Source organism: Aricia agestis, chromosome 2 (assembly GCF_905147365.1).
Source record: "Aricia agestis chromosome 2, ilAriAges1.1, whole genome shotgun sequence".
NCBI classification, from domain to species: domain Eukaryota; kingdom Metazoa; phylum Arthropoda; class Insecta; order Lepidoptera; family Lycaenidae; genus Aricia; species Aricia agestis.
In genome coordinates this window covers 21,989,375-22,005,606 of record NC_056407.1, presented here as the reverse complement: position 1 = coordinate 22,005,606, position 16,232 = coordinate 21,989,375, and the positions used below count along the sequence as shown (strand labels likewise).

Sequence of the window (16,232 nt, the reverse complement as noted above, 5' to 3'; positions counted from 1 at the left end):
GATTAAATTTGTAGCGTTCAAACGCCGGCATTTAGCGCGCCATGTTGATGACGTCAGATGTTATGTCCCGTGTTTGTTTCCTTTAGTGATTCAGTTACTTCGTACTTATTTTCGGGTTTATTTGCTATTGAGATCATGGAAGAGGCTAAAAAACCTTCTTACAAGTATTGTGTGATACTGAAGTGCAAAAGCATTACTAGAAACACACCTGACAAAGTATTTTTCGTATTCCAAACGATGTAAAAATACGAGAACCATGGTGTAACGTCAAGTACGCTACGTATATAGCATACTTATGTTACTGTTATACATCGTCATGCGATTTAGTCAAAAGTAAATTAATTTTGCAATAGAAGATCTGAAACAAACAAGTAGCTACTTACGTAGGTACTCAACGTAAATTGTTCATAATAATTGGAATATCTAATATAATATATAAAAATATAAAAAATCTCGTGTCACTGTTTGTGCGCGAACTCCTCCAAAACGGCTAAGCCGATATAGTTGAAATTTTGTATACAAGGTATATACATTTGTTAGGTCTGAGAATAGGTTTTTATTCAACGTTGTTTTGCCATATAAATTGCCGGGTCAGCTAGTCTAATTAAATAAAATCGTAAAATCAAGATTTGATGCAAAATATTCTAACATCATAAATGCAGTTAATCTCGGTAGATAGTCCGATTGTGCTTTGATAAAACCTAATATGCTCATTTATAAAACCTAATATACTCATATAGATTCACTATAAATATATATTCACTAGAAATCACCAGTTTTAAACTATTTTTCTAACAAATACTATAACTACAGTATGAATATCGACGCAGATATGTAACATCTGACGTCACTTTTCGTTTCGACCAATGGTGGCGCGTTTAGTAAGTTTGAATTTCCCTCCATTAATTTTCATTTTTTAAACAACATTTTATGGGTTTAAATGATAACTAATTAAAAAAAATACCTTTTGATTATAATGTGAGGATGATAAAGATTACAGAAAAATATATTTGAGATGGAATTTTTTTTTTGCATATTCCCTATTAAAATTCATAATATTATTTCAATTATCCTTGGTGCGAAAAATCTAAATAATACAATAACAAAAAAAGGATATGGACGAACAGTCCATAGACGGCCCCAATTTTATAATAAAAAAAAAAACGTTTTCATTTAAGGTATTGTACTCGTAGTATTTTAAGTAGTGGTTTAAAAAATAGATATAACTATAGATACTTTATAGCTGACATCAAAGTACAATCATGTTGCCTAAACAAAACTTAAAAAAAACATTAAGGGTGGGTTTCATGATGCATCAGAGGCGTTGTAATGGTCAAACTTAAGGTTGTAGCATGGATGTATAATTCGTCTATGGTTATAGTTAAGGTTAACTTTAACTTTAACAATGACCACAGTATTTGACAAATGTCTGTTGCTAAAGATAATGGGGTTGAGAGTAAAAAAAAATATATCCACACAAATTGACAGAAAAAAATAATTTGTTATGACAACGCTGTGACCCTTATGTCAAATTTAACTTTAACTTTAACCGAGCGAAATTGCGCGGTTAAGGTTATCGTCAAATATGGCGTCCATTATTGACTTTAACCAGAGATTTGACAGTTAATTTGACATTTTGTTATAGTTAAAGTAAGTTGGTGCAATCCACCCTAATATGGGCAAAATAGTAAAAACTCTTCTTTTAAGGTAAGCTTAGTAAGGCTAGATTACTCAACATGCAAACTACATAAAAATCCTAAAATGTAACTAATTATGACAGACATACAGTCATATCTTTTTGTTTGAGTGTGATGATGAGTAGTAAAGAAAGTAAACAGACAAACGCTGCATATAAAGACGACATATTTGCATAATATACCTGCAGTAGCAATTGCCTAGTTGTAGTCTAAAGTGTCTGATAATTAACATTTAGACAAACTTCGGTTTTCTTATAAAATGAAACAATTTTTATTTTCTCACGTTTGTTTATGTAAGTACAACAATTTGCCTACAACTGATTAACCTGCAATTGCAATCGTTCTTTAGATAGGCAGAAAATCATGGGCTTAAAGATCTTGATAATTATCATAATAATTGCGTTACAATTACTATTTTTCAGTATTATTATTAAAGTTCCACTATGCGTACACAGCGAGTTTAAGACTATATTGTGGGTAAGTTTTCGTTATTATTAACAACCTAGACAACTGTTAGAAAATATTTATTTACTTCCTAATATTTATTTGAATCCAATCAGGATATTTATATATTTTTTGAAAAAAGTACAAGCAGAATATTTTTGGTATGCTCCAGATTTACTAATTAATAAAAATGTAGCGGTCATATCTTTTTGTTTTGTTGTGTTCATGTTACATTTTGACCCAATCTTTAAACGGGCAAAAGGCCCACCACACATTCCCACCACTGCAACTCCTGTGTCGCCAGGATCAACAGTGGTAACCACTACCACGAAAACCCTTTGATATGATCTCAGGGATGCCCGAGGGACAAGCTAAATCTGTCCTGGGACCCGCAACGAAATTAATCAGAAGAAATGTAGGTGGAGTAGAAGATATCCAATTTCCCTCCCCAAGCAAAGCGGGAGACAGCCAAATTGTAATGACATTGATGTCCAAACAAAGGGTGAAGCACCACGGGAAAAAAATTGTTATACTTAATACAATATGCCTACTTCATAAAAAATAATGACATTTATTTATAATGGCAAACTTGTGTTCGATTGTTTCCAATGTCTATCATAATATTTATCATGCATTAATAATTAGTGATAGATGCAAAGGTATAAAGTGGAAAACCTTCGTATATATGGTGCAATTAAACCTTCCGGCCTTTCGATATATTGATCCTTATCAAAAATAAAAGATACACGTATTTTTTCTTTTATAATCACTCAGTACTAAAATGTTGAGAAATAGCATCCGAAAATTATCCTAAAAACACCACAATTAATGGACACTACGCATCGCCGGCGCGTCACGTGCTCCCCGCGTGCTTGTCTCCCTGGCACCCTACCCCCCTCCGCGTCACCCCCGCTCTACCGACCACCGCGAAGTGACCGTTCTGCAACGATTTTAAGTGGGATAAAATATGTTAGTGTAAGTGTTAAATGGACTGTCCTAATGATACCTAAGCCCTAAAAAAATTGGCCGGTTGGTTTAATTGCACTCTGTATATTAATTTAGTTGAGGTTTGTAATTTCGTAACCACTGTACCAATGATTACAGAAATGTGAACAACTATACGTCAACGCCACTAGAAAACCCATTACCACTGCTTAGCAATACGTGTTTTAACAAAAATCTAAAGAGCATGATTTATGCTTTTGGCTACACTGCGGGCCCGGAGAGTAAGATTACCCTAGCCATACTTAGGAGCTATCTAAAGATACATTTTAACGTGTTTCTGGTGGACTGGGAAAAGGAATCAGCGTCGTATCCTCCTTACTTACCAGAGGCAATCACATACACATTTTATGCTGCGCCAAATACGAAGAAGGTAAGTTGATTAATTAACGGTCGGTTGTTTCATTTTCTTATTTGAAAGAAAAAGTATTTTGAAATCAGAAAATAGCCAATAGATAGTTAAGAAACGCTTTCCCGGGAATCGACCCCACGAGCTGTGAGTCAAGTGCACAACCAACTTTTTTTACCGACTTCCAAAAAGGAGAACGACTTCCAATACGTTCGGCCGTATGTATCTTTTTTTTTTTTGTATGTTCAAAGATAACTCAGCCGTTTGTGACGATGTGTGATTTTCAAAATTCTTTTTGTGTTGTATAGGGTTTAACTCAAATTTGGTACCATGTTCACAAAAGTGGTGATCTGATGTTGGGATCCTGGAGGAATCGAGGGGACTCCTTGAAATTTGTATGGAAACATATAGTGATTTCAATTTTTTCTGAAGCATTCGAGGTAAATGCTACCAAAAAGTAAGATTTCGCACCAGGTTATACCCTGGATCCGAAGGCACCCAACAGAACTTTTGAATCCTTATAGATACAGGTTCGGGGATTTCGGCGTTGCTTAAACAATAACATAAGCCAACACATCAATTTATTTGATCATCATCATCAAAATCATAGTTATGCCATGGGTCATCACATTATGACCCAATTATTGATGCTTTTCGTGATATTTTGCATCGAAGCAGATGTTTTTGATGATTATTTCGCTGTTTGTGGACCGATTTACAGGTGGGAAAAACATGTGGCCAAGCATTAAACACCTTGGCGGAGAGCGCGCTAGACCTGACCACGACCCACGTGATCGGTCACTCCCTCGGCGCCCACATGATGGGGTTCTGTGGCCAGGAGTTGCAGAAGTACAAGAAGATTATGACCAGGTAAGGTTTATCACACTATTAAATAGGTACCTGGAGGTAGTGTATGAAAGGGATATGTAAAATGGTAAGTATGTAAAAAGTATGTAAGTATAACCATGAAAGGATTATCACAAAAATTCTATTCCTAAAGGAGTTTAATGGGGATTAAGGTTGTCAGGTACACTAATTTATTCTGAAAAAAGCTAGTAAAAATTAAAATAGTACCAGTTGTCACTAGATTTTTTTGTATTTAAGGGTGTCACAAACAGAGCAGGTAATGTAAAGATGTATATATTATTATAGCACGATACATCTCGATACATCTTTCTATAGAAATCGTCAGGAGACCACAGGAGACAACAGCTATAATGTACCTATATTTTTACATCTTCGTATCTTAAGATACAGAGCTATATGAAAATATACATTTATATTTTGATACATCTAAATACATCTCAATATATTTCTGTATATTACTAAACATCTCTTCTCTTCATAGGATGTTCAAAAATTTATGTGATTATACTATATGTGTATGATAGACAGATACACACAGTGTTGCCACTTGCCACCTTAGCACAGCACTTCACAGCAGGAACTGCAGGCAGTCTGTTCCTCAGAGCTTATAATATTTTCAATCAAATATCTTTAATCCACATCATTCTGTTTTTGACACAATAATAATGCGCGCATCAAAAGTACAATCCGAATCATCTTCTGATGAACTATCTAGTAAATCTAATAGCAAGTAACTCGAAAGGCCTATATTATTACAACATTAAAAATAAGAACAGCCTGTATAACACCTCAGCAGCTGAAATGTGCGTCAAGCGGGGCGGCTACCATTGAAATGTAGGGAAAGATACATTACATTACCTGTTGTGTGTGTGATACATTAATATAATGTAAAGCTATACATCCCGAGGTGTAATGTACGTTAATATACATTACCTACCATTTATACGTGGGAGAGCCATGCTTCGGCACGAATGGGCCGGCTTGACCGGATAAATACCACGTTCTCACAGAAAACCGACGTGAAACAGCGCTTGCGCTGTGTTTCGCTGAGTGAGTGAGTTTACCGGAGGCCCAATCCCCTACCCTATTCCCTTTCCCCCCCCCCCCCCCCCCCTATTTCCTTCCCTTCCCTACCCTCCCCTATTACCCTATTCCCTCTTAAAAGGCCGGCAACGCACATGCAGCTCTTCTGATGCTGCGAGTGTCCATGGGCGACGGAAGTTGCTTTCCATCAGGTGACCCGTATGCTCGTTTGCCCCCTTATTTCATAAAAAAAAAACGTAGTCTAAGGGTGGGTTGCACCAACTTACTTTAATTACTGTAACTGTAACTATAACTTTAACTACAGTACAAAATGTCAAATCTTTGGTTAAGAGGAAACGCTAACACTATTTTTCCATACAAACGTATTCCCTAATTTACTCACTGGACATATGTGTCTAGACAAATGATTTTTATACTGTATACAATGTTGGGACCTGTTAAAGCTACGCCTCTACGTTCGATTTTTCTAAATTTACTATAAAATAAAAAATAAAGGCCCTTAAAAATCGCAAAAAAATGAATGCCCCGTACCCCGCTAATCCACCAACTATAAAACAAATTTGAAAGATCTTTAAAATGAAATAAAAACATAGAGGCATAGACTCACTCTTTCTGAAGATATTTATAAAAATAATAATTAAATAGGCTCTATTTTGAAGGAGGAATCTGAGAACTACGTTACCTCGATTTACTGTATCTGTCTCTATCACAATACACATGGCCGGCACAGGGTGAAGCGTGATGGCAATAGTTTCTTCGTTAAAATTCTACTGTACCCGCGTTCACTCTTAAGGACGCCATATTTAACGATAACCGTGACCGCTCATACTTATGTCGAAATTTTTTCGTGAAAATTTACTATGGCTCAAAGTGTTGTTATAACAAATATTTTCCTGACGATTTTTACGATACTTAATTCAATTTTTATACTCTTAATCCCACTAACTATAGCTTTAAAAAACGCATCAGACATCTGTCAAATTCTGGTCAAAGTTAAGGTTAAAGTTAAGTTAGCCTTAGCTATAATCATAACTTTGACCATAACTGTAACTATTAAACCACGCCTCTGGTGCAATCCACTCTTATTAATTAACTTTTTTAAAGCGACTTAGAACTCACAGAACCATATTTTAATACCTCTTTTATGTCGAACCATTGTAAGATTTGACTTATAATGTAGTGCATTATAAGTCAAATCTTAGCTAACATATCACGACATTAACCCAACAAATAACGTAGTTATAACAAGCATCCTACGTATAAGATTAAATTTATGAGTTATGACCAATGACCATTTCAGACTGACGGGTTTAGACCCGGCGGGGCCAGTGTTCGACTACAGTTTCACGAGTGGGATAGGTCCCTCCAGCGCCAAATTCGTGGACGTCATCCACACTAACCCCGGTGGTGAGGGGACTGTGCGGAACCTGGGCACCGTGGACATTCGGTTCAACTGCGACAAGCCGTATCAGCCGCAGTGCGCTAACGAGACGTCGATATTGGATAAAGGTGAGTGCAATACAACTTTGGGCTGATATTTACTTCGTCATCATCCTTACTTAGTACTAATGTTATATGCAATAGTCTCTCTGTCCGTTACTTCTTCACGCATAAACGGACGAACCGATTTAATTTTTTTTTTTTTTAAAGGGGGCAAACGAGCAAACGGGTCACCTGATGGAAAGCAACTGCCGTCGCCCATGGACACTCGCAACATCAGAAGAGCTGCAGTGCGTTGCCGGCCTTAAGATGAAGTTTTATATGGAGATTCTTTGAGCGACAGAATGAAACAAAGGAATAGTTGTATGCGGAAAATTGTATCCGTGCGATTAATGAATTTTGGCGCAACGGAGTTGCGGGCATCTTTTATGACGCCTGCAACTCCGTTTTACAATATTATTAATTCGCAAAAATTAAATAAATTTGTTTGCGATTTTTTCAGTATCGTGCAGCCATCAATCAGCGTGCTTCTACTTCGCAGAGGCTGTTCTAAACGGGACAGCCTTCGCGGCGGAGCGCAGCAGATCATGCCTGCAGTGGCAGCGGTTGACTTCTACTCCAGAAATCAGCAACATCATCTATGTTGGAGAGACTACTGACACGAGGTAAGTGATCAGGGGTTCCTAACCTTTTTCAGCCATTGACGCACTTTCATGTTTAGTTTTATCACAGAATACATAATATTAGTACGAGGTATTATCCTGCTGTTAAAAATGACGCAGTTTCATATTTAGCTAATATTTAGGTAGTATTAAAAATGGAAAATGGAAAAGCATAAAAAATGTTTACTATCTTGGAAACGTGGAGATCGGGAGGCATAACATGATATTTAATGTACGATTATCTTCAACCTGTGATGATGCATGTTAGCCTAACGTCAAAAGAAAATGTCATTTACATTCTTCCTTTCAGTGCTCGTGGTACATACTATTTAAGAACCAGAGATCGACCACCTTACGGCATAGGAGCTGAAGGTCTCCGCGCCACCTGACGCTACACACGCTTAAGCATCAACCTCCAGGATCTGAATGAATGTTTAACAAGGGTTTATAGCTTCAATAAGTTAAATATTTAATACATTTTAAAAACTAGTTTACATGTAGTTTCGTTTCAAACTATGCATCAAACCATATTAAATTATTTTAATTGAATTTATTTATTACGCATATTTTAACACAGCACCACCAAAAACGAGCATATTTACAAGAATGTCGCAGCTTTGTTATAGCTATAATATAATAATAATAATAATAAAAACTTTATTTACTTTAAAACACATACAATAGTTAAGATAGATATCGAAGTCGCCTAGTAGGCTAATAGCCCTCTTATTATATTAATAATGCTCTTCCATTTTTATACAAGCAAAAGTTATTACTTTTTATACTAAGATTAAGAATAACATAATGAAAATCGTTACTTACACGCTCAGAAAGTTTAGAAAAAGATTTAAACATAACATAATTAAAAAAGTTACACACTCAGAAAGTTCAGAGAAGATTAGAAGATTTGATACAATAAATATTAGTAAAATTTCTTATTAAAAATAGGATAGAGAGTTTGGTACAACTATATACATCAGTGTAATTTGTGTAATAATATATAGTATTGTTGTTGCTATGAATGAGTGGATGTGGAATGTGGATGATCGTGTGTGTGTATTATTTATTAATCTATTTAGTAAGATTTTAATTATTGTGTAAAGTTTATATTTTTAAATATTCTATTAATTTTTCGGTTTCTTCATAATTAAATGGTTTTAAGTATTCCTTGATCATAGTTTTTATATCGATACTAACTTTATTTTTAATATTTAGTGCATGGTTTATTTTATTGTACACGATAATAGATATATTTGAAAACTGTCTCATTGCAAAGTCAGTTTTTATAATTGGTAGTTCCATAATGTTTCTCCTACTACGTCCAGTTTTAGGAATTATATTCACGGTTTTGTATCGTCTTAAAATCAAAGATATAATATATAATTTCCTAACACTTAAGACATTACTGATTTCATATAATTCATTAGTTGGTGTTCTTTTTTTCTTATAGTAAATAATTTTTAATAGAGACCTTTGTGCCCTTTCTAACTCTAGCATTTTGGTTTTGCTGGCACCTCCCCAGACAGGGATGCAATAAGTAAGAACCGATTCAGCAAGGGCTATGTATATCTCCTGCAGAATATTACGCGGAGATTGAAGCCTATTTGGGTCTGTATATGTAAGTTGTCTAAGGGTTTTAAAAATCCAATTTAGTTTACGAATCCTACCGGCCATTTGCTCAAGATGTGGGTGCCATGATAGTCGTTGGTCGACTATCACGCCTAGGTATTTAATTTTGTCAACTTTTTCGATTTTCGGACAGCTACAACCAGATGATGTAATATTGTGAAAATTTTGACAATTGTGTATGGTAAAATTATTAATGTCGGGTTGTTTACGATTTTGTACACTAAAACAAATATATTTAGTTTTTACTGTATTCAGTGTCAGCAAATTATGCGATAGCCAGTTGGCCACTTTCATCATTCCATGCTCAGCATTTTGTCTTAAGATGGTCCAATTTTTTCCAGAAAATACGATAGCCGTATCATCAGCATAGGCTATGATATTAGCATTCTTTATATTTAATTTACATAGGTCGTTTATATAGATGAGGAATAATGTTGGCCCTAGCACACTTCCCTGAGGGACCCCATATGTGTCCTCACTGATATACTGGCAAATTTTAACCCTCTGCATTCTTCTCTGATAGCTAAGTGAACGTTAGGTTGACATACATAGAAAAATACTGCTCTCAGGCTGATATCAAATGGACGTTTTTAATCAGACCAGACTGGCATAATATCCGTCACACACATCCATGTCACCTCACTGATGGTCCCACCAAGACTGGTATGCGAGGATCTTTGGGCAATTTGCGTCATCATGACGTAATACATTTATTACGTTTACGTATCGCCATTTCTTGCGTTGATTTACAAAATTTCTAGGTACGAGTTACATGGGGTTAAGCATTGTTCATAACAACACTCTCGCTTATAACTGTTTTATCTTGAAATTATTCATTATCTTATTTATGGCATACGTAAGTCCTTCAATAACGTGATTTATTAATGACTTACAGTCCGTAATTCACCATACGAGTTCTTTGACTGGTTGAGTATTAGTGGCTCTGCAAATGTTTGTCGTGATTAGAATTTCAGATCGTATACCTACGTCGTACACATTAATTTTGTTTACCGGTGAGTGGAACTAGGGAAAATTTTGATACTTACAAGATAATATCTGTGATACGCAATGCATCTTATCTAGTTTTACTTGAAAAATATTAATTAACTATAGTCCGGGTTCCCTAGAACATTTTTTTATTACTATCAAGCAAATTTTTCGTGAGTAGCTTCATTTTGATAAGACGACCAACATTTTCCTCTGCGAAAAATCTCGAAAGTGGTAGCTTACAGAGATAGAAAGGTTTTAATATTTCGATTTGATGGTCCTAAAATATGGATTGATCTATTTGTAGGACAATGTTACTCATAAATTATATAACTATTAACTTATCAATATACAAAAAATCAGCTGGTTAGGGTTCCGTTTTAGGGTTCCGTAATGAACGAGGACTTGTTGATGAAAAAAAACTTGTTCTAGAGGACCTTTACCACTAGGCAATTATTGTTAAAGAAATACTATAATTACGAGGAAATATACATAATATGCCTATGTAAATAATATTTGAGACTTGTGACGCTAAACAACTAGAAACTTATCTCAAAAACAACATATAAATAGAATTAACAAGTGTTGATATATATTCAGTGTCTATGAAATGCTGTAATATCTATCTATGAAATAATTTCCTTAAAATGAATTTAGTTTCTAAAATTTTGTTTTTTATGTGTAAGTGTTAACTGCGTCTATACTGTAGTACTCGGCGAAACATGGCGGTAGCGGTCATTGACTTCCTGTCAAAAACATGTCATTTTCTATATAAACCGCGTTTTATATAAAAAACTTTAGAAATAGACAAGTTTTTTGACAGGGAGTCAATGACCGCTACCGCCATGTTTCGCCGAGTACAGTATAGAAATAGTGGAATCATTATGATGCGATTTTGTGTACTTTATGGATTTTGCATCAACTTTTGTTACAGCGTTGTTGGAGTTACGGGACTCGTATGCAGCATATTTAAGGCTGTATTGCGGGTAAGTTTAAGATAAACATCTCCTTAGAGTTAAGTTAAAATTCTACTTGTTCTATGTTGTTCGATGTGCATCATACTAGTAACATTATATTCATTACAAAAGCAGTTACTAGGTTAGTCGTAACTCGTTGCACAGTTACAGTAAGCAAGATTTTGTTATATATTTACGGCCATTCCCAATATTTGATCTATCTCTGGTTTTGCCCTACTAGAGATAGGAATAGCTCACAATTGACATAAAATATATGTATCTAATGTCTAATGTGAGCTATTCCTATCTCTAGTAGGGCAAAACCAGAGATAGATTAAATATTGGGAACGGCCGTTAAACAATCGTATATTCTATTTTTGTCTCATTACACAATATGTTGCTAAATTATTAATTTTGGTGTAAGTTAATAATAAACTAATAATAATCAGTGATTTATCGCGTAAGCAAATATCAATTGAATTACCACGGAAGTAAATTTCTAACAGTCAATAACTTTTTTTTAAGGAGGGGAAATGCATTACGCATCCCCCGCCCCCTCGGGGGAAGGGGGCAGGGGTATGTCGAATTCCCTCCGCAGAGGTTTAGCGACTAAAACTCCCCCATGCCCTCGTCAACGCTACACGCGGAGGAGCGGGATCGCAACATTCAACCGCGTCCTCCGCAGCGTTTGCCGCTTCCGGCATCTCTTCCAATGCAGCAGCTTTTGCCGCCTCCTGTCTGCACCGAGAGGCTCCTCGGGCATCGGGGGAGCCTTTCTCCTCGGGGCCTATGTTAAGGGCGGTGACCCCCCGATCAGCCGCCCACAGACCTACGCTTCAACCTCCATGGCGGGGGCGACTAACAGTCAATAACTAACCTAACTCCCATATTATTTTCAGGAACATCGACGATTATATCAGCACAGAGCTAGAGGAGCCTCTACCTTTGCTGGCATCGAAATGCTTCAACAAGGACCTCAAGACGTTGGTCTACGCTTTCGGTTTCACGTCCAGCCCCAAGGCCGATACTACGGAGACTGTTGTGGAGGCTTACATGAAGATTGGTGGTTATAACGTGTTTGTTGTTGACTGGGAGGAAGAGGCAGCATCGCCCTCCTTGATAATGGATGTTGTGAAGTACCCGGCGTCGGCCGTACCGAATACGATAAGGGTTGGTACTTATTTTTCGTGAGTATTATGGGTTTGTATGTGTTGTAAGTCAATCTATGATTTTTTTTATTTGAATTTGCTGGGCTTTTAAGAATAAGCCGGTAGAGAAAGATGGGATTGTCAAGAGATGATTGTAATATATTATGCTTTGGACTTTACTGCGGCACTCAGAGTGGAACATTAATTTAAATTTTTGACATAAGCCTCATACGTTATCTGTCAAAATCTGTGGTCAAACTCTTCATTAAATTGAAGGTTAATCATAATTAAATGTCTGTGAGTACGGCAGTTATGGCTGGTTTACACGTATTAAGTAAATAAGTATTTAACTAAATTTTAAGTTATTTATTGCATGTAAACACAAAATTTAGTAGCAAGTAGTAAGTTAAAATTTAGTTAAGTACTAAACAAGGAAATCAGAATTTTGACTATTTTCTGTAAGGTTGGCAGGCGGGGCTTGTCACTTGACACATTTCCGGCAGGCACTTCAAATAAAGTTAAAATTTAGTTACTACTTATCTACTTAATACGTGTAAACCAGCCTTTAGTTACTCAATTTTGCCACACCGTCACAGTTCCGCGCGTTTCGACGTCCCATACCGCGCCTACCATATTAAAATATCAATTTTAAGCTTGCATAATAGCTATGAAATATCTGAAAAACCTTATCAATCATCTTACTCTCAGATTGGTGAGCAGTGTGGTCAGGCCCTGGACCAAATGTCAGCCAGCACTCTCAACTTGAGCACTACTCACCTGATAGGACACTCGCTTGGTGCCCATTTGGTGGGATATTGCGGTAAAGAACTACAAACCTTTAACAAAAATGTATCGAGGTAAGTTGGCTCTAATGTAATGAAGGAAATCTTTAGAGTTTCTCTTATAATCTTTATTGTATGTTTATAACCTTGGCTGGATACCCTGCAACATATTTAAATAATAATAGGTCTCTTTTTATAGGTGTAAGTATAGCTAATATTATGATAGAAATAGGTCAGGTGTTTTAGGCATTCAAAGAAATTTATGAATATGGACATAGTATTATTATAGACATAATAGTATAGACATTATTATTTTGCAGTCCTTTTCTTATTTTAGATAAACTCTACATAGCTACTATTAGCAAGTAGGATACTTACCCGAACACCCGAAGTCAAAGAAAAGAGTTGAAGTTATGTTTTTGACAATCTGAAACTACGGTTACATGCCTGGCAATTCAGTTGAATCCATCAGTTTGGTTAGGAATGATGGAAGAATGATCGTTTAACCGGTTGAGTACGGTTACACGGTTCGTTAAGGAAACATTATATTATGGACTACCATATTATAATTCCTAATGTTTCCTTAACGAACCGAGTACCGACTGCAGCGTCTAATCAACTAATTTGAATTTTCTATTTTAATTATGTATCTAATTAGATCTCAAACATCAATAGGTTCTTTACAGCTTATAAGGATCCAAGTAACATAATATTTATTAACTTTAACCTTACTACACTATTATAACATTTTGGTTACAGAATAACCGGGCTGGACCCGGCCGGTCCACTATTCGACGGGCCGCTCTCGCTGGACGGACTCAACCCGTCGCGGGCCGAGTTCGTGGACGTCCTGCACACGGACCCAGGGGTCTACGGGACCAAGGAGCAGCTGGGACAGGTCGACATATGGTTCAACTGCGCCTGCAAGAACCAGCCACAGTGCGCCATCGAGTCAATAATTATTGCTAAAGGTGGTAAAGGCGTAAGAGGTGTAAAATTGCTGTCGCTCGCTTCGCTGTCGCCAACAACTTAAAATATTCAGATTGATACAGCATTATAACATAGACAGATCCCGCATTTTATGAACAATCGTGGAAACATTTATTAGTATATTTTCTCTATGATAGTAGTAACTGGTAGTAACTTTGTCAAAATGGATCCACAAAATGGTAAGGCGTACTTATAGTTGGTTGTTGGCACTCGGGACGTTAAACAATAATTTTCGTTTCTTGCTTATCAATATACCTACAGTAATGGGAGCCATAGTAGATGTAGAGAGAGTAAGATGTAAGAGAGTATCGTTCTATACTGTATTCTGACGATGCTTGCGCTAAGAAGTCTCTCGTATCATCATTTTAGCGGCGGGTTTTGAAATCAGGATAAACCTGTGTTAGATTTACAGGAACCTTAACACTATTTAGCTTGCCCAATAAATAAAACATGTTTTGACCACTACAGACTCATGCAACCACCAGGACGTGTGCTACTATATGGCTGAGGCTCTGCTCAATTCCACCGCGTTCGTGGCGCAGCAGTGCGACTCCTGCCACGACTGGGTCACCTTGAACGCCACTCCAGAGACAGATTCTATCATCTACATTGGCGAAGACACCGACAGAACGTGAGTGCTCTAAAAATATTAAGAGTACTACAGGGTGTCCGACTGTACCCATTTAACGTTTAAACGTTGATCAGCAACTTTTGGCAATTAGAATGGAGATACTTTTTCTGCCAAGAATCATTGGGTTTAGAGTGCAGCCTTCGAATATCCTCACAATTAAAGTTACGGGTAACATCTATGATCTAGGTAGATTATCGATTCCACAGATAATTATTATGAAGATAATATATTTTTGACATTCTTCCAATATGAGAAATATTCTGATCCTAGGATTGTCGTTATAATCTACTGAACCCCCAATCCCATGATCGTTTATTGACGAATCAATAGATATTTTGCTGTCTTACACGAGAGTCCTTATTTTAACCTAAGATAGGTATTTGAAATTATGTTCCATATATTCTAGAGCTCGAGGCAACTTCTATCTCAAGACCAGCAGCGAACCTCCCTACGGCATGGGGGCGGAAGGCCTGACGTATATCTACGGACAAAGGGACGAATAAGCTGCATCTACTACAGAAATATATTTTACCAACCACTCTTATTTTGACACTTAGGTCTTTTTCTAATAAAACATAATAAGTAAATAGTTTATTTTGTTGTTACTTTTACTTTTTACGCACATACTTATATCACAATCTTAAAGAACTAGTCAAATATTTATAATTCGTCTGAGTAAGCAGTATTATCTTAAGTTGCGCTTCTTCATAACATAATAATAGCAATAACTAATTTTATCTTTGAAAACATAATTAACTTTCTAGTTCCTTCACGGTTCATTTAATACTACAATAGTCGTAGTCAAAAGATCAGCTGTACAAATGATATCTAAGTTAAATGGAGGTTAATATTACCTTTTGTTTACATAAAATAACATTTCAGAAGTGCTTGTTAAGGCCACCAGTAAGGTAAGTGTGACTTGGTTTGGTTGTTATGGTCCAAACCTGTACCCACTATTCCTTGTCCATTCCAGTCCGTTTTCTCTCAATCTACGAAATGGTATTATCATCGTCAATGCCGTTGATTTGACATTCCATAATGTCCAAAGTATGAAACGTGGTTCGAGCCATTACCGTATATCATAATATTATGCGCATACGGCATAGTGGGTACCACCACTTTTAAGAGAACATCGTATGTTACCTACAAAGATAATCTGCGTACAGTAGCGGCTGTTACATAATTATGGAAGATACTGGGGCCGTACAGAGAAACCGTTTTGAGACTCAATGAAACGAATCGGAATGTCGCGTCCCACTCTAACAAACATGAAATGACGTTGTCAGAGTAGGACTTGGCATTCGTTGTAGGCTTTCTGGATGCAGGATTCAAATATCCACATCCAGTGTGTCTTGAACACCTTGTTCATCAACACCTTGTTTATCAACCTTGAATCCCATTGAGCCTGCTACTATATTATGAACGTAATCAGCCTTTTACTTGCACCAGCACTCTTAGTTGCACCAGCTACCTCCGACGGAGATGAACAATAACAATACTGTACCTACATGTATGAGTGCATGCACGAAATTATTTGCAAGTTACACTTGTGTAAATAAACTGATATCTTAAAAATTTGTTCCACATGCTTGGTAAAAATAAAT

The 16,232-nt window shown here is 36.4% G+C and overlaps 2 protein-coding genes across 2 annotated transcripts; both read left to right on the top strand.

Moving 5' to 3' along the window:
* Positions 1 to 1,906: 1,906 nt before the first annotated feature.
* On the top strand, positions 1,907 to 7,969 carry LOC121739580 (phospholipase A1-like). Its single transcript, XM_042132070.1, has 7 exons — positions 1,907 to 1,990; positions 2,120 to 2,174; positions 3,246 to 3,516; positions 4,214 to 4,362; positions 6,704 to 6,912; positions 7,346 to 7,508; positions 7,816 to 7,969. The coding sequence occupies exons 1-7, from the start codon at positions 1,957 to 1,959 to the stop codon at positions 7,892 to 7,894; spliced, it is 960 nt and encodes a 319-aa protein (XP_041988004.1). The 5' UTR covers positions 1,907 to 1,956; the 3' UTR covers positions 7,895 to 7,969.
* Positions 7,970 to 11,019: 3,050 nt separating this feature from the next.
* LOC121739578 (lipase member H-like) lies at positions 11,020 to 15,180 on the top strand. The gene is made up of 6 exons (XM_042132067.1): positions 11,020 to 11,107; positions 11,977 to 12,247; positions 12,934 to 13,082; positions 13,767 to 13,978; positions 14,466 to 14,628; positions 15,035 to 15,180. Exons 1-6 carry the CDS (start codon positions 11,028 to 11,030, stop codon positions 15,129 to 15,131), a joined length of 972 nt encoding a protein of 323 aa, XP_041988001.1. The 5' UTR covers positions 11,020 to 11,027; the 3' UTR covers positions 15,132 to 15,180.
* Positions 15,181 to 16,232: the final 1,052 nt, after the last annotated feature.

Bases quoted from the DNA above. Each gene is read 5' to 3' on its own strand.
- LOC121739580 (XM_042132070.1), top strand. From the start codon at position 1,957: ATGAAACAATTTTTATTTTCTCACGTTTGTTTAT. The intron at 1,991-2,119 runs GTAAGTACAACA...ACTATTTTTCAG, and splicing joins ATTTTCTCACGTTTGTTTAT to TATTATTATTAAAGTTCCAC. The intron at 6,913-7,345 runs GTGAGTGCAATA...CGATTTTTTCAG, and splicing joins GACGTCGATATTGGATAAAG to TATCGTGCAGCCATCAATCA.
- LOC121739578 (XM_042132067.1), top strand. From the start codon at position 11,028: ATGGATTTTGCATCAACTTTTGTTACAGCGTTGTTGGAGTTACGGGAC. The intron at 13,979-14,465 runs GTGGTAAAGGCG...TGACCACTACAG, and splicing joins GTCAATAATTATTGCTAAAG to ACTCATGCAACCACCAGGAC. The intron at 14,629-15,034 runs GTGAGTGCTCTA...CATATATTCTAG, and splicing joins GGCGAAGACACCGACAGAAC to AGCTCGAGGCAACTTCTATC.